At 37.9% G+C, this 19,583-nt stretch overlaps 1 protein-coding gene across 1 annotated transcript in view; it reads right to left on the reverse strand.

Annotated features, from left to right (window-relative positions):
• Nucleotides 1–10,121: 10,121 nt before the first annotated feature.
• CYYR1 (cysteine and tyrosine rich 1) overlaps nt 10,122–19,583 on the reverse strand; it is a 99,893-nt gene continuing 90,431 nt past the window's right edge. Inside the window, exon 4 of the mRNA XM_026517882.4 lies at nt 10,122–13,152. Within this exon, the coding sequence (XP_026373667.2) occupies nt 12,968–13,152 (185 nt within the window). The 3' untranslated portion in view covers nt 10,122–12,967. The remainder of the gene's footprint in view (nt 13,153–19,583) is intronic.

Raw genomic sequence — 19,583 nt, forward strand, 5'->3', positions numbered from 1 at the left:
CGGGAGCACAACAGGATGCCCACTCTCACCACTGCTGTTCAACATAATACGAGAAGCCCTAGCCTCAACAATCAGACAACGAAAAGAAATAAAAGGCATTCAAATTGGCAAAAAAGTTAAACTTTCACTCTTTGCAGATGACATTATAATTTATGTGGAAAACCCAGAAGACTCCACCCCAAAATTGCTAGAACTCATACAGGAATTCAGCAATGTGACAGGATACAAAATCAATGCACAGAAATCAGTTGCATTTCTATACAATAACAATGAGACAGAAGAAAGAAAAATTAAGGAATCGATCCCATTTACAGTTGCACCAAAAACCATACTGTACCTAGGAAAAAACCTAACCAAAGAGGTAAAGCATCTGTACTCCAAAAACTACAGAACACTTATAAAAGAAATTGAGGAAGACACAAAGAAGTGGAAAAACATTCCATGCTCATGGATTGGAAGAATAAATATTGTTAAAATGTCTATGCTACTCAGAACATCCACATATTCAGTGTAATCCCTATCAAAATACCATCAATGTTTTTCACAGAGCTGGAACAAATAATCCTAAAATTTGTGTGGAAATAGAAAAGACCCTAAATAGCCAGAGGAATGTTGAAAAAGAAAACCAAAGCTGGTGGCATCACAATGCCAGACTTCAAGCTCTATTACAAGGCTGTTATCATCAGGACAGTACAGTACTGGCACAAAAACAGATACACAAATCAATGGAACAGAATAGAGAGCCCAGAAATGGACTCTCAACTCTGTGGTCAACTAATCTTCAACGAAGCAGGGAAGAATGACAGTCTCCCGATGGAAAAAGGACAGTCTCTCTTATAAATGGTGCTAGGAAAATTGGACAGCCACATGCAGAAGAATGAAACTGGACCATTTTTTTTTACACCATACATAAAAAATAAATTCAAAATGGTTGTAAGACCTAAATGTGAGACAGAAATCCATCAAAATCCTAGAGGAGAACACAGGCAGCAACTTCTTGCTAGACATGACTCTAAAGGCAAGGGGGAAAAAAAGCAAAAATGAACTATTGGGACTTCATTAAGATAAAAAGCTTCTGCACAGCAAAGGAAACAGCCAACAAACTAAAAGGCAACCTACGGAATGGGAGAAGATATTTGTAAATGACATATCAGATAAAGGGCTAGTATCCAAGATCTGTAAAGAACTTATCAAACGCAACACCCAAAAAACAAATAATCCAATCTAGAAGGGCAGAAGACATGAACAGACCTATTTCCAAAGAAGACATACAAATGGCCAACAAACACGAAACAATGCTCCACATCACTTGGCATCAGAGAAATACAAATCAAAACCACAATGAGATACCACCTCACACCAGTCAGAATGGCTAAAATTAACAAGACAGGAAACAACAAATGTTGGTGTAGATGCGGAGAAAGGGGAACCCTCTTAAATTGTTGGTGGGAAAGCAAGCTGGTGCCACCACTCTGGAAAAGGGTATGGAGGTTCCTCAAGATGTTAAAAATAGAGCAACCCTATGACCCAACAATTGCACTACTAGGTTTTTTCCCCAAAGATACAAATGTAGTGATCCAAAGGGGCAACTGCGCCCCAATGTTCATAGCAGCAATGTCCACAATAGCCAAACTGTGGAAAGAGCTGAGATGTCCATCGACAGATGAATGGATAAAGAAGATGTGGCGTGTGTGTGTGTGTGTGTGTATATATATAAACACACACACACACACACACACACACACACTCACGGAATATTACTCAGCCATCAGAAAGGATGAATACTTACCATTTACATCAATGTGGATAGAACTGGAGGGAATTATTCTGAGTGAAATAAGTCAATCAGAGAAAGATAATAATCATATGCGTTTCACTCATGTGGAATATAAGAAACAGGGCAGAGGACAGTAGGGAAAGGGAGGGAAAACAGAATGGGAAGTCATCGGAGAGGGAGAAAAACCATGAGAAACTCTTAATTATAGGAAACAAACTGAGGGTTGCTGGAGGGGCAGTGGGTGGGGGTGATGGGTAACTGAGTGATGGGCATTAAGGAGGGCACACAATGTGATGAGTACTGGGTGTTATATGAAACTGATAAGTTATTGAACACTACATCTGAAACTAATGATATACTACAAGTTGGCTAATTGAATTTGAATTAAAAAAATCTGGCACATAGTAAATGCTAAGTCATCGGCTATTGTTAAAAAAAATGAGCTCAATTTTAATCTGAAGAATTATAAGAGTGCCACTCCCCAACTGGCATGTTGTCTTGTTTCACTGAGTCAGTCAAGATGAGCGTGTTCATTTATTTGAGTGGACATGTATTAATACTGTGCTTAATAACACAGCCCAGCTATATCCGGATTGACATAGATCATCAGTTAAAATCTATGACACTACAGCCTTGTATCCAGTTCGGGGACCCCTATCTTGGATTATGGACCCCACAGAGAATATGCTGCTCACTCTAAACTCTCTTTCTCTAATTCTTCAAAAGAGACATTTAACAAATCTGTGACAAGGTATATAAAAAGGGTACAAAATAGGTAACAAAAGGGGCAGAGGTGAGAATCCGTGAATTCTGACTGGAGAAACATCACACCTCTCAGATGAGCAGGAGTCCACAGAAGAAGTCAGAGGCTTTTGAAGAAGGAAGTTTGTCTTGTGTGTTCAGGTGGTGGTGAGAGACCCAGGGAGGGGGTCTCCAAGTGCATTTTCACAAACAAAGCTGAAGGAAGTAGACTTTAAACTACTTAATTCTTCTGAACTGCCTTCCAGTTCTTCCCAAGTCAACAGAGAAAATAATACACAAGATGTGTGATAATGAAGACACTGACTTACTATAAGATACAAAAGTGGGAAAGTTGGATCATTTGGTTCTATCCATTCTTCAGGTCGTGGAAGTAGGATGAGATCTTATATACTTATTGCCTACAACCAAATGTGATTCAGAAAATGATTCCCCTGCCTCCTCTCCACAATGAGGTGTGTCAGGCAGCACACACTCAAAAGCTGCTCAAAGCTGGGTTGGAAGAGGGGAAGCCGAGCTGTAATGGGAATCAAAGTGTCTCATTGGACTTTTTTTTTTAAACCATGTATTCCTTAAGCCATCCAGAGAAGGCAGAATTCCCAGCACATGTTTCTGCAGTTCCAAACATTCCCTTGGATTTGTTTTCCATTTTTAGTGAAGGTCTTTAAGATTAGGTTAAGTGGCAGCTTGATCCGCTGAACACTCATCTGGAAACTTGTCTCGGAATTCTTTTCCTGATGGAGATTAAATATCTTGGAACAAGGTTGAAACAAAGGTTAGAACTGGGGCCACGTTAAGACTTGTCCATAAGGTATGTGGTGTGTGGTTTTCTTCATTCCGTGCCAAAATGTGGTGTGCTTTAGTGCAGCTCATAAATGAATTTCATGAGAAACACAAACGTGGTGTGTCTCTGTTCAGTATTCCTGGGCGGCACTCCCCCAATTAGCATGGCCCTGTGATGGTCACTGGCTCTGCTCTACCCCTGTCAGTTCACTAAAAGCTATTTGCTCACAGCCAACCTTGGCCCTGCAATTCCTTCAGCTGTTGAGCTGGCATATTCTTGTTAGAGGGAAGATTGCCTGAACTCCAAATAATGGACTTACAGAGACTGAGATAAAATATCCCTGCTGTGGTAGGCTGGCTACTAAGATAGCTAATGCTCTCGCCCCGCCTCCTGGTATTTGTGCCCTCATGTAATCGCCTCCTCTTTTGTGCAGACTTGACCTAGTGACCTTAATCCAAGGAACTGAATATGGCCAAAGTGATGGGATGTCACTTCCAAAATTGGGTTTGTAGTCTGTGAGTCCCCTCTTGCTGGCCCAATATTTTGCTAGCATGTTCTCTCACTTTATGGCTGTTGTTGCTTGCTTGCACTGGGGAAGCAAGCTGACATAGTTCAAGTTGTGGGTAGTCTCTGACCAGTAGCCAGTGAGTAAATAAGGCCCTTATTCCAAAAGCCTATAAGGAATAGAATCCTGTCAACAGAATCCTCCATGAATGTGAGTGAGCTTTGAGGCAGACCTTCAGTTGCACATTGACATGACCATGGCCCTGTGGGAGTCCCCGAGCCAGAGGACCCAGCTAAGTCACACCCAGGTTCCAGGCCTAGAGGAACTGAGATCATTAATGGTGTTGTTGCAAGCGGCTAAGTTCTTAGCTAAGTTGTTACACAGCAATGGTATTTATCTGCTTATAGAAGTGGTAAGGCTCAGAAGTGGGAGTACAATAATTGGAAAGAGAGTAGATATATATATATATTTGTGTCTGTCTGAGTCACCAACCCAGATAGAATCTTTATGACAGATGTTTTCAGTATACTGTTTATAATCATTGCAACAACCTGGCAAGGGTGGTGTTATTCACATATTTTGGATAAAACTGAGGTTATGGCAACCGAGTTACTTGGCTCAGAACACATAGCTAGAAGGTGACAGAGATAAGAGAGAAACAAAGTCTCTCTTACTCTGAAGCCTTTGATCCTTCCTCTGCCTTAACCATCATAGGTGTCGAGGGTGGGGTGGGGCTTAGGGTGGAAATCAGAATCACCTGAAGATGTTTTTTAAAGCTTGTTTGGTGCTTTCCTTTCTGGAGGTCCTGACACAGTTTGAAATGAATCATACCACACGGTGGGGTTGTAGCAGAAGAGCATTGAACTTACAAGTTCAGCAATCCCCCTGGCAGCTTGGGCCTATAATTAGAAAATTAAAATTCCACATTTCAACTACATTCTGACTGAGGATCTGGAAGTCCTTAGCAGCTTCCGTGGCGATTAGTAAGATGATCGTGTGACTTGGATGTTAGGTTGTTTTAATTAAGTTACAAATAAAAAAAAATAGCTCCCAGAGTTCCACTTGTGATGGGCTCCACATGGTCTGATGCATCCTAGATTCTACCTCATGTAGAGTCAAAAGTTGGCGAAATGGGTTTGGCTAAACAAGGACAAGTTGAGAGTAGAATGAATGAATGCTAAGTGCTGCTTTCATATGGTGGCAGGAACAAGATTATAATGGAAATAATGGAAGAGCACACTTCAGTGATGACCTTAAGAAGATATGTTTGGCCCTGGATGCTCTTAGAGTGGCTTTTAGAACTGAGCAGGGCAGCTCAGCAGAATGGAGTAGACTGTGAGCTATCTCACCAGCTCCTGGGCCAGGTCCAGTGTCCCTCTTCTAGATTCAGCCCTTCAGCTCTTGCCATAGCTTCTCTGCTTCTGGCCCTGAGAAGAGACTGAGTGGGCTTCTCAAGCAGATCATATTCTTACTTCCACAGCCGTGGCCTCATCACCCCTATTTGTGGAAGACTTCACAATTAATGACAAAGTGCACAGTTTCTTCCGGACCAGATGACTGTAGTACTGCTTCTTTACCTCCTTCCTGCTACCTTGTTGCATTTTGCATAGATTTTTCTAGAGCAGCATTGCCCAGTAAGCTAGCCGCTAGTTACGTGAGGCTATCGATGTAGCATTTGAAATGTGGTTAGTGAAACTAAAGAAGTGGATTTTTCATCTAATTTAATTTTGATTTATTTAAATTCAAATAACCATATGTAGTTGGTGGCTAACATGTTGGATAGCACAATTCCAGAGGCTGTCATCCTTATGGTATTCTTTTGTTAATTTATTTTTGGCTAATATTTATAGAACATTTCCTGTGTTCCAGGCACTATACTTAGAATTCTGCACATATTCATCCAATTTTCACAAAACCTGATGAACCTCATTATAGTATTTACATTTTCAGAGCAGAAAGTTAAATTTCATGGAGATGAAGTGGCCTGTCTCCCACAATACAGGCAGAAGACAGGATTCAAAATAAAGTCTATCTGGCTTCAGTCCTGTGTTTCTGTACAAAAGAATGAGGCTAAATCAGCAGAAATGAAGGATGAAACAAAATGAGCACAAGACAATTAAAATAGAACCCTTGTTATAATGAGTTAATTCATTTTAATGCTTATTGTAAACACTGGCCACAGAACACACATTAGTTTTTAAATAACCATAATTCAAAGCTTTCACATTATATACTATTTTCCTTCAATATGGATCATCTATGAAAATATCAGTGAACTCCAAAAGTCTATATAGATAATGTGCACATTTATGCTCTTGTGACACTAAAGGCAAATAGGAAAAATAGTCATCGCTTGTAGATCTTTGGGTCTGTGCTATGTCTTAAGGGAAGTCATAAAACAACTCAAAGGAGGAATGGTGTGGACGCAGATGGCTCCCTCTGTGGGTAATGTTTGCAGAACATAGGAGGTATTCAATAAATGTTTATCGATGGCAAAGATGACGAGAATTCAATTTGCACTGGTCTTTTCCTCTCCGTTTTTCTTAAGGAATTTATGGCTCATTTGCAGCCAACATTGTGAATGTCACAGAGACCCCCACATTTTGAGTTGCAGGGCTGCCATGTAATTGGATCTGATCACACTTACAGAAGAGAGAGAAAGCATATGTACTGTTAAAATTGTGCTAAAATTCCAGTCCCTAGAATAGGCTGGAACTCTTGAATGCTTTGTGTCCTTATAAGTCAGAAAATCATCAGTACCTACAAATCAAGCAAGTCATTCAAAACAAATCTAGCTTTTAGATCTCACTGACAGCTAGACCACATTTCGGTCAGATCAGTGTATTTGAAAGAAAATATGGTACATATGAACTACTAAGTTTCCTAACTACAAGGACAGGAACTATAATTTTATACCTTAAGACATTTCTTTTGATTATTTTATTCAGCAGAATTCTTAGCATCTTTTTGGAACTTCACTGAATTATAATGATGATGTTAGATTAAACATTTTAGATTTAATTGCAAAGTGACATAAAAATTTGAACATCTCTTCCCAGTATTTGTTTAGGCATGCAGTGCAGTGTTTCAGCAGACTTGTAATAAAGATCTTTCTAACCAGCTACTAGCAAGTTGTGTTCATCACAGTGTTCTTTCGGTGAAGAAGTGATACACAGTTTTGTTGTTGTTCAGTTTTATTGAGAAATAACTGACATGCATCGCTGTATAAGTTTAAGGCATACAGCATGATGGTTTGAATTACATACATTGTAAAATGATTACCGTTGTAGGTTTGGCTAACATCCATCTTCTCATATAGATACAAAAAAATGCAGGTAAAGAAGAATAAAAGAAAAAAATGTTCTTCTTATGATGAGAACTCTTAGGATTTACTTTCTTAACACTTTTCCTATATATCCTACAGCAGTGTTAACTCTAGTCCTTATGTTGCCCGTTACATCCGTAGTGCTTATGTATCTTATAACTGGAAGTTTGTAACTTTTGACCACCTTCCTCTAAATCCCACTCCTTCCACCCTCCACCTCTGGTAACCACAAGTCTGATCTTTTTATCTATGAGTTGTTGTTTTCTTTAAGATTCTACATATAAGTGAGATCATATGTTATTTGTCTTTTTTTTTTTTTTTTGTCTTATTTCACTTAGTATATTACTTTTAAGGTCTATCCTTGTTGTCCCAAATAATAGGATTTCCTCATTTTTTAATGGCTGAATTACATTCTTTTGTGTAAACACACACACACACACACACACACACTACAACTTCCTTATCCATTCATCTATTGATGGACACTTAGTTTGTTTCCATCTTGGCTATTGAAAATAATGCTGCTGTGAACATGGGGTACAAGATACCTTTTTGAGGTAGTATTTTAATTTCTTTGGATATATTCTCAGAAGTGGAATTGCCAGATCATTTGGTAGTTCTATTTTTAACTTTTTAAAGATTCCTGCATACTATTTTCCATAGTAGCTGTACCAGTTTACAGTCTCACCAGCAGAATCTTTTATGATCCTTTGAATTTCTGTGGTATCAGCTGTAATTGTGTTGATTTGGGTCCTTTCTCTTTTTTTTTCCTTAGTTAGTCTGGCTAGGGTTTTGTCAATTTTATCTTTTCAAAGAGTCAACTCTTAATTTGGTTTATATTTTCTATTATTTTTCTGTTCTCTATTTCTTCTCTAATATTCACTATTTTCTTCTGCTAACTGTGGGTTTAATTTTTTCTTCTTTTTCTAGTTCCTTGAGGTATAGAGTTAGGTTGTTTATTTGGGATCTTTCTTGCTTCTTAATGTAGGCATTTATTACTATGAGCTTCTCTCTTAGAACTGCTTTTGCTACATCCCATAAGTTCTGGTGTGTTGTGTTTCCATTTTTGTTTGTCTCAATAAACTTTTTTTTTTCCCCTTTAATTTCTTCTTTGATCCACTGGTTGTTGAGGACAGTGTTAATTTCTATGTGTTTGTGAATTTTCCAGTTTTCCTCTTGTTACTGATTTCTAGTTTCACACTATTGTGATCAGAGAAGATACTTGGTAAGAGTTCAGTCTTCCTGAATTTGCTGAGACTTGTTTTGTGGCCTAACATATGGTCTGCTGTAGAAAATGTTTCATGTGCTCTTGGGAAGAATGTATATTCTGCTGTTGTTGTCTAGAATGTTCTGTATACATCTGTTATGTCCATTTGGTCCTATATTGTTGTTCAAATCCACTGTTTCCTTATTGATTCTCTGTCTGGATGATCAATCCATTGTTGAGAGTGGGGTATTAAAGTCCTCAACTATTACTATAATACTGTTTATTTCTCCTTTTAACTCTGTTAGTTTTTGCTTTATATATTTAGGTGCTCTTATCTTGGACACTTAATATCTTTGGATGTATTAGCACTTTTATCATCACATAATGACCTTTGACCCTTTTTTTAAAAATACTATTTCTAAAGTCTATTTTGTCTGATGTAAGTATATCAGCAGATATCCCTGCTTTTTTGGGGGGGGTCACAATTTGCTTCAAATGTTTTTTTTCTGTCTGTTCACATTCACTCTCAATCCATGTGTGTCTTTAAAGTGAGTCTCTTTTAGGCTGATATTGTTGGATCTTGTTTTTTAAATCCTTTCAGCCATTCTATGTCTTTTGATTGAAGAATGTAATGCATTTACATTTAATGTAATTATTTATAGGCAAGGGCTTACTATTGCCATTTTGTTAATTTTTTCTCATTCTTTTGTAGATCCATTGTTCCTTGTTTCTTACCCTGCTGTCTTTTTTTTGTGTTTTGATTTTTTTGGTATCAAGATGCTTTGACTTATTTATTGTCTTCTTTTGTGTGTTTACTACAAGATCTTCCCTTGTGGTTACCATGAGGCTTGCATAATATATCTTAAACTTATAACACCATTTTAAACCTATGTTAAGACTATTAATAAATAGAATTTTTATACTTTACATTTTTACTTCTGCCCCTCACATTTTAGATTATTGCTGTTACAATTTATTTCTTTTATATGGTGTAATAACAGATTATTGTATTTATGGTTATTTTTGCTACATTCCTTCAGAAAATCTTTAAACTAGAGCTGTGAGTGAGTGATGTATCACTATTACCATATTGCAGAATCCAGTTACAACTATATATTTGCCATTGCCAGTGAGATCCATGTTACCTTTTTGTGTTTTTATTTCTTCCAAGGTAGGTCTGGTTGTAATTAACCCCCTTAGCTTTTGTTTGTTCAGGACAGTCTTTATCTCTCCTTCATTTCTGAAGGACAGCTTTGCCAAGTATAGAATTTTGGGTTGACAGTTATTTTCTTTCAATATTTTGAATACAGCATCCCATTTTTTCCTGGTCTGAAGAGTTTCTGTTGAGAAATCCAGTAATCTTATGGGCAGATCCTTGTACGTAAGTTCACTCTCTCTCCTCTTGCTGCTAGTAAAAAATATTATGTTCTGGACTTTTGACAATATAATTATAATGTGTCTCAGTGTAGCCCTCTATCCTTAGGTTTAACCTGTTTGGGATTCTTTAGGCCTCATGGATCTAGATAACCATTTCTCTCCCCAGGTTCAGGAAGTTTTCAGCCATTATTGCTTTAAATAGACTTTCTGTCCCTTTCTCCCTTTTTTGCTTCTGGAATTCTTATGATGCAAATATTTTTTCTTTTAATTGTTCTATAATTTCCGTAGGCTTTCTTTGCTGTTTTTAATTTTTATTTCTCCTTTGGGTAATTTCCAATGTCCTATCCTTCAGGTTGCTGATTTTTTTTTCTGCATGTTTGAGTCTGCTTTTGAAACTCTCTGTTGAAATCTTCAGTTCCTTTATTGTATTTTTCAACTCTGAGATTTCTTTTTTTGTTTTTTTTTTATGGTTGCTATTTCCTTGTCAAACTTCTCCTTCTGTTCATGCATTGTTTTCCGAATTTTGTTTAGTTGTTTGTCTCCATTCTCTCAAAGTTCACTAAACTTTTTTTAGAGAATTGTTCTGAATTCTTTGATAGTTTATAGATTTCCATTTTTTTTAGGGTCAGTTGTTGGAGCTTTATTAGTTTCCTTTCATGGTGTCATATTTACCTGATTTTTCATGATCCTTGATTTCTTGTATTGGTATCTGAGTATTTGAGTAATTAACCTCTTTTTCCAGACTTTATAGGTTTGCTTTGGCAGAGATAGCTCTTCACTAGGCAGCTCATTTTGTTTTTCTGGGTGTGTCTGTTGGTAATGTCTTTGGGCAGGCAAGGCCTGCTGTTATGGACTGCTTTGGGCGAGGCAACTACTCAAGTTCTGAGGTCAGGGATGCAGTATTGTGCCACTGGCTAAAAATAGTTGGATATGACTGCTGGCTTGGGTCCCTATCCAAGTGGGGTTGTAGGATGGGGTCCTCACTTGCCTTAGTCTCTGTTCAGACTTACTAGATGGTTGGGACCGGGTCTATATTCAGTAGTAGATGGAGTTATGTTCCCTGCTTCCCTGCTCTGGCAGGGCAGCAGCCAAGGTTTGGGGCCCATAGAGATCATTGTGTGGGGGCTTCAAATCAGGCCTGAGTGTCCACTGTATTCCCTGGTCAGGTGATGCTCTGCAGATGGGGGAAGCCACGGGCTGTGCTCCCTGTTGAAGCACCACTGTATGTAGGGCTGTTAGATGGACTGTGTGTTTCCTGTGTGCTCTGGTTAGACTCTCTGGTCAGATAGCTGAAGGCTATATTCAGCAATGAGCAAGGCCATGAATTAGATTCTTTTCCTGTGTGCAACAGAAGAAGAAGCTGTAAAACTGGTAAAGCTTTTTGTTGTCTTACCTCAAGAAGACCCACGCCTTAAGTTCCCTGGCCAAATGAGGCCAATGGCTCTAGAAAACTACTGGCTCTATCTGCTCTTCTCTCAGCTCAAGTGCCACCCTGTCATAGTTATATTTCCAGTGGCTGAGCCCTGCAATTCTAGTGGTATGAGAGAGTAGGGGTGCTCACAGAGTGACTCACAATGCTGGGGGGGGGCAGTGCTGGTTGCTCCCCCTTGGGTTCTTTTTTCCACTGGAGGAACTGGAGGCTCAGGAGACACCTGCCCCCATGGTGCTGCACTGTCCTGGGGAAGGGGCAATACGATCAACATGCAGTCACTTCTCTTACCCCTCTAATACAGTCTGTCTTTGTCTCTGAATTGCAGGGTGGGGAGGGTTCTTCAGCCTCAGTCCTGCATTCTAGGATTCTCTCAGTGGTGTCTTCTTTTTAGTTGTTAGTTGTTCTTCTTGTGAAGCGGAACAAATTCAGGAATGATGTATGTTGCCATTTTGGTGACATCACTCTCCCCCAATATTTTGTCAATGTAAATTTTAAATACATGAAAGGGCTCACATAAAAATATAAATGTTAAGGTCACTTGCAGCAAAATACAGGACATTAGAATCATTTAGCAGAAAAGTTTATACTTGAAGGTAGGCACTTCATAACATTTGGATTTTGGCGAAAGGCAACAGTTTGATGTCAATATCTTAACCTTTCTATTAACTGCATATATTTTTCAAGGGAACAGATTTTCAAAATATTACAGAAGAGAAACAAATCTGTCTAAGCTACATATGAATGGAATTCCACAGAACAGAATACAAATTTTATTCTCCCTTTTTCTTTTCATAAACTGTTATATATCTTCACCGTCAAGTTCTACAGTTTTACTCCCTGATGTAAAATCCCATGGGAATATGTGGCTTCTAATCTTTCAATCTGAAATGAAGTATCTCTTGCTTGGGGAACCTGATATAGTTTTTTTTTTCCCCCACAGTTGGAATAACCTTTGTCATAATAAAACACTAATTAAAGCCAGATGATTTTTAGGTAGCAGTAGCTAGCACTGAAGGGTTCTTGGCTTCGAGCAGCTGTTGAGTCCCTTTGATCCTGTTTTAACTGTAAAATTAAATAGATAAGATTTAACTATTCTAGTTGTTTTCATTCTTGGAGGCATAGAAATTTACTTTACACTTACCTAACCCATGAGCAGAATGTTTGGGGCCCAGTGGACCCATCTACCATTTGATTTAGCTCTCCTTTCTAGAACATGTCTCTACCAGATAGATTCTGTTTGAAGTCTTGGTAATAAGGAACTTCACAAAGCAATCTAGTCAATAAGGATGCTCCAGCTCCTCTTTCTTATCCTGAAACCAAAGTTCCTTGTTCTTACAGAAACCAAAGTTCCTGTAGCTTCCATCCAGTGCTTTAAGCAGTGAAAGGCACAGAGTAGGCTCTCATGCACTTGAACAGTATTTATTGATGAATAAAAGAATGAATAATTCTAGTTCTGACTTTTAAAGCTACACAGAATATGGTTGTTTCCTTATGTGTCCAGGCTGTTCTCCTCCTCTCTTACATCATTCTTCTCTTTTCCAGGATCAGCATTGCAGTTTCCTAAATAATATGATTTTCATATGTTTTGTCTATCTCATTACTCTTCTCTGAGTGTGCTTGCATTGATCAGTGCATCTCTTCAAGTGTGGTACCATTGACCCAAACAGTACTCCAGATGGGGTCAGCTCAGAGAAGGGTAAAAACTCAGTATTTCTTAGCCTGGATATTCCACTTGACATATTGTTTGACCCAAAAAAGTATTCCTTAGAGCAATCCTTTCCTGTTTCTGAGTAGAGGCATTCTATTCCAGGCAAGATCTCTGATTGGCACATATTCTGTTCTGGGAGAAGGATTGTTTCCTTGAATTTCCAGGGTAAGGAGGGGGTGGAGAACGCTGTGCTGAAGCCTGTGGGGTTGGGGAGTAGGGAGGTGGCAAGTCGGCACAGTATTCCATCTCATGGTCATAACTATAGGGGGGTGGTGCCACTGAAAAAGAAAAAGTAAAGGGCATCAGGCATTTAGCAAATATTTGAGTGTCTACTATGTTTAAACCACTGGGCTGAGTACTTTGGGACGGGACATAATGTTTGCCTGTGGAAATCTTAGTTTTATTGGGTTGAGGACACATGTGTATGAAAGAGCAAGTGCTACAAAAAGTGGTACCATGGGCCAAAATGTTTAGAATTGGTTGCTTAGGGAAAGTTTCTTGAAAATATGATGCTAAAGGGGCAGATAAAGAGAAGACTAGGTTCTAATTCCAGATTGAACAAAAGTGCAGAAACAGGAAAGCACTTTTGTTGAAACCAGAAAGTACATGGAAGGGGGAAATGGGAAGAGTGTTGAGAACCATCATCCTTGTGGGCTTTGACTATCACATAAGGAATGTGTGATGTGCAGTTACCAGAGATTTTTTTGAATATGCTAGTGAATATGCTTTGGGAAGGTGATTTTCTCAGCAGTATGGATTGAAGTGGGCAGAAGAAAAGGAGAGGTGATGTAATAGCATATGTGAAGGATTACAAGGTTCGCGTGGCATTTGAGGGGGGAATCATAAGAGACCTTGAGCAGCTGAGTGCTTCGGTGATGACTAATTAGGTACAGAAAGAGGTGGAGAGTGAAAGAAGGTGTCCAGGTATTGGGCACCCTTTATTGGGCTCCTGTAACTTAGAAGGTCATGGAACCATTATAGGAATAAGAAAAAAAGTGAGGGTGGGCAAGCACATTTATGAATGGGAATGAAGAACTTCATTTTCTAAATATTATTTGAAAATTTTTCTTTAATTATTTTTTTACTGTAATGTATGTCAGTGTGTTTTAAATCACATTTAGTACACTTCATTTTGACTATGTATGGATGTCAATTTTGTAGTGATCTCAATCCCATGTCAAGGGTTGGAAGAGAGGTACCCCTTGAGTATTCCATGTCTTCACGAACCAATCATTCTGTAACATCTGAGCAACCCCTCTGATGATTTGCCAGTATATGAATTATCATCAAGATCATGATTCTAGTTGGAAATTGGCATGCCTTAATTGCTTACTATGAATGTAACCTAAATCACAAGACTAGTGGATGCAAATAAATGGTCAAGCTTTTTAAACATTAGAATGGCAGAAAAGATCAAGCAACATTTCAATTAACTTTTTTCTAAATTGTCTTCTAGGGATGGCTGGCTGACTCAGCTGGTGTCATGTGACCCTTGATCTCAGGGTTGTGGGTTTGACCCCCACATTGGGTGTAGAGATTACTTAAAAATAAAATCTTAAATAAATAAATAAATAAATAAATAAATAAATAAATAAAATGTCATCTAAATTGTGCTCTTACCAATAAGATTATGGTAGTGTTCTGATCACTGTGCATGCACAAACATAGGGCTTCATCCTATATGCGAGCACGAACAATGTTTTTTCTGGATTCCCTTAACATGGCTTGCTTTATCAGGAGCTTGATGGTTTGAACCACTTACTGATCTGCCTGTACTCAGGGATGTGAGGACATAGAATTGGGTCACCTGAGAAAAGAGCAAAATGGAGACAGAGAACTGGGTGGGATGTCCTCTGAGGACTGCTCTACTGAGCAAAGGCTTTGCAAGTCTCCAGTGGGCTCTATAGTCCAAGGGCTCATGACAGAGGACACAGCTGTATCCAGCTTCTCTAAAGCTGCTTTCAACACTTGAGGCTGGACTATCAAAAGCTTTGTTTTCTATAACAAAATGGAACAACTCCTGTGGAGTCTAAACACACTGTCCCTCTGCATTACACCCACTCCTTTGCTTCATTATATCCAGGAGGACAGAGACAAAGAGATTTAGAATATAAATATACTTCATCCAAGCTGAGAAATACAGGCTCCATGTAAAATAGGAAGTTACAGCTGGATACCCATTGAACAGTTTCTTATAAGCATGTGGTTTTAAGCTGTTTTTATGTTGGAGCTTTTCTCTGCCTCCCACTTGCAGAGCACACGCTGAATGATTCTACAGATTGACTTTGCATCATTCTCTGTCATGAAGCCGTGGTGTCTATTTATGCTTTGGTAACAAAGCGTTTATATTTTGCCATCTGCATTAAAACTGCTAGAGGACATTTCAGTGAGATTCCCTACGGTTTATACAGCTGCATGTTGAACATGAAAATTTAAGATATGATTAGATTCATATAGCCTTCTACTCATATAGCCTTTGAATTTTAATAAAGTGATAGTATAATGCAGAAGAGCAATACTTTGAGGACTATCCATCATGAAATAAACATGGCACATCTTTTATAGTATCAGCTACTGGAAGACATTTTGCAATCAGACTTGTGTAACTGTGGACTGTGCTATCCTTCCTTCCTGCAGATAATAAGGTTTCACTAGGAAGTAAACTCTCAAGGTATTAGTTTTAGAAAATTCCTGATTAACTCTAAGAGGTTTTGTTCTTTCTTAAAGGTCAAATCATCTTTCAAAGAAATATGGATGAGGCTGGAATATGGTACCTTTGAAATTCTTTCATCATCAATATTCCAGCTCTCTGATTTAAGTAAAGCAAATATGCCATTTATCCTTAATGTCATTATAGTTTTCTACAATATTACAAAATTTAGGGATGCCATGAAATTCATAGAAGAAATTTAATTTTTTTCACCCACTCAGGCCAACATCTCTGAAGCAAACATAAAGGGAAGATGCACGGTGTTACCAAAACCTATACAACATTCTTTTTAAAAATTTGGAAACAGAGGAAAATCATCCATAATTTCGCCACCACGATTTAACAAATAATATCTTTATATAATCCCTTCTAGTCATTTGTGGTTTTTAATATCCTTGTTGTGTAAAGTGAGTATATGCGTTTTTACTTTGGATTCTAACAGTCTTTTTCATTCTGCTACATATTTTTCATAAACTTTATTGTTAATGGCTGCATATTATTCTGACTGTTCACTTATTTTGAGATTAACAATTTTTATTATTATAAATAATGGAAAGATGATTATCTTTTTACACATAGACTTTTTAATTTTTATTTTGAATTAGTTCTTTAGAATAAAATTCTTATCATCAACTAGCTGGTTATCATTTAATATTTTGGTAATTTAACAGTAAAAAAATAGCTCTTTATTTTACATTTCTTTGATAGTAGCTGGATTTGACATTGTTCTACAACTTGTTTACTGTCTGTAGTTTACTTATGTTTTTCATTTTTAAAGATTTTAATGATGTATTTATTTGTGAGAGAGAGTGGGCGGGGGTGGGGGTAAGGGCTAAGCAGACTGCACTGAGCATGGAGCTGATGTGGGGCTTGATCTCATGACCCTGAGATCATGATCTTTAGCTCATGACCTGAGCCAAAACCGAGTCAGACATTCAACCAGCTGAACCACCCGGGTGCCCCTCCTGTTTGTAGTTTATATTGGGTGATTGTTGCTTGTCTTGGACTGGTAATTTAAAAACTAGAATCTAATTAGAATCAAAATATAATTAAGATAAGATATAAACAAGTATACAAAAGTATGTATCTTTTCTAGGTATCTTTCTAAAAATAACTGTCGAAATGTTTAATTATATTATTTTTACCTTATTGACATACCAAAATTTAAAACTTGCATCTAACAAAATATATGGTTATCTTTTTGATCTCCTCTATTGTTAAACTTAAAAATTTGTCTTCTCTTTTGGATATCTGATTCATAACCCAACTATTTCTGAGCTTTTTTCATTTAAATTTATATATTTAAAGCTTCCTTATATCTGTTCTTTTATTTGGTGTATTTTTGGTCAAAGTTTATTTTTCCTAAGTTTTAAATTTTGCTTAAACCAAATTATCTATACGGTTTCTTAATCCTCATTTTTCACAGTGTTTTGTTATCTCTCCTTTAGTTTGTAAAATTTTAATGTACTAGTTCTGTCCCAATGACCAAGGCATATCTTTTTATACCAACACCTCATTTTAATTATTATTGATTTTAAATGGTTTTAATATCTGGTAGGACAGGAGAATTGCCATGACATTTTTTTAACATGTTTAAAAAATTTTTTTATTGAGCTATAATTGACATATAACATTGTGCAAGTTTAAGGTGTACAACATGTTGAGTTGATATATTTATATACTACAATATGATTACCACCTGTTTAATTAATTAAACAAGGAGCCCATTAGACTGAGGTGGCTCATTGTCATGATAAACAAATCAAAATGTAAGCCTGTAAATGCTTCAAAGTTACAAAATCAAAACACTAAGGACAACCAATCACAAATTACCAACTAGGCTTGAAGCTATAGCCAGTGAAATAATTTCCTTTCTTTGCTTCTACATTTTCTCTGTATACGGCAGGGTACTCCTAACCACTTCCAGTATGGTGCTGTCTGATTCAAATCAATTTTTGCTCAAATAAACTCTTAAAAGTTCTAGTATGCTTCAATTTATCTTTTAATGCACCTTAGCGTTAGCTTATGACATTTTTAAAAAGATCTGTTCATTTACTTTAGAGAGAAACAGAGAAGGAGTGGGAGGAGGGGCAGAGGGAGAGAATCTTCAAGCAGACTCCCTGCTGAGCACAGAGTTCCACGCAGGGCTCGATCCCACAGTCCATGAGATCATGCCTTGAGCAGAAACCGAGAGTCACTAGGGAGCCTCTGCCTCTCCATGGGCTTCTGCTGGTGAAGTCCCAGGAGATAACTTGATTTCTGCACTTCTCAAGACACAAGTATTCTGTTCTATTTGGAACATTGTAGGATATTTATCCTCATAAGTTTTTATTTGACCTAGTCAGATTGGGTATCTATTCTTGGCAACTAAGGGGTTTCTGACTGGAATTGTCAAAGTATAATTACTAAAAAACAAATAAGGAAATCATATGATTACCTCTACACTTTGAAAAGATAATTCTGGATTCTCATGTGCATTTATTAAATTAAAGTTTAAAAATTGTGGAAAAAAAAAAAAAAAAGAAACCAAGAGTCACACGCTCAACCAATGGAGCCACCCAGGCATCCCTAGCTTATGATATTTTTAAAGACAACTTCTAATATTATTGCTAGGAGCAAACCTTCTCCTCCACCCTCCCCCAAACCACACTACTCACAATTTGCCTGAACCTTACTCAGAGCAGAAGCCCACAGAGCTCCCAGCAAAACCTCCACTGCCTCCACACCCACCACAAAGACCCAGTCCTGCCATTTCTCCTCAACAGTGGCCTAAGATGCAGTTCCCAAAAGGATGATATTATTAGAAGCTATCATTCCCCTTCCCCTCAGATAACATCAAGACAAGTCTAGTCATGTTTTACGTTCCTCTGTTACCTTGAGGACAAGCTCTTAGACGTCTTTCATTGTAGACTCTAACTCTGGAAGGCTTTATACACATCAAATCTCATTAATTTTCTAAACTTTCCCCACCCACTTTCACTGTGTTCAGGAGACCACAGTCTGTCATCAGAAAAGCCCTTTGTATCCTCCCCTTTCCATCTCTTCACATGTGACTCTAGCTCAGAATATGAGGAAGTCCTCTTCTAATTGTGTCTGTTTTCCAGAGAAATGAGATCTACTGGGAGTGAGAAAAGCAAGGGTTTTTTTGAGCTTTAAGAAGAGAGAAGAATGCATGAGATAGTTGTGAAAATTTTCTATTTTCATTAAAGTCAGATTTTTCTCCTGAGAGGGCAGCTTCCTCTGCAGCAGCATTAAATCAGAAATATTCTTTCCTCCCCACATCCTACATCCTATAGGGCAAGAAGGTGCACTGGGTATTTTCTGGGGTTCTCATACCCATTTTTCAAACGATGGTCTGTGTTTTCTCCTTAAAAACCTGAGCTCTTTTGTAGCACACACCACGAGATTATACTACTTTCTACTCCTCCTTGTTAATACCTGTGGTCTGCTCTGCCCTAGACTCTCATTCATTGATGATTTAGCATCAGGCCCATTATCTTTCTCTGCAACATGGCTTCTATTAGCATTCTTGATGATTTCAACATTCATAGATTGAAGTAAATTTCAAGCCCCAAGATGGAGCTTGCTCCTGCCCAGGGTGCCACAGCAGCAAACTAAAACTTAGATGACTTTCATGTCCCTGTGAAGCTCCACTTGATGGGAAACTTAGTATATCCAGTCAGCTAATCCCTAAACATCAAGCCAACTCTGAGCTCTATACTTACTTCCTGTTCCTTCTCACCCCAAACAAGGTTAACTATGTGGCCCCAGCCAATCAGATATTTCCTATTTTTCTCTTCTTTGTTTTTTCACTCTACCCTGTAAAAGCTCCCTGCCTTCCACCTATTTTGCAGTTCTCTGCACAAAGACCATCCACTTCATGAAGTGTTAAGCAGTTTGTTTGTATCCCCTAAATTTTCTCTAATCATTTTCTTAACAACCAGACTTTTTTGTGTTAAAAATCTTTTTCTCAACCTTGTTGTACCTATGTAAATCTGA

The sequence above is a fragment of the Ursus arctos genome, unplaced genomic scaffold (assembly GCF_023065955.2).
Source record: "Ursus arctos isolate Adak ecotype North America unplaced genomic scaffold, UrsArc2.0 scaffold_4, whole genome shotgun sequence".
Lineage (NCBI taxonomy): Eukaryota > Metazoa > Chordata > Mammalia > Carnivora > Ursidae > Ursus > Ursus arctos.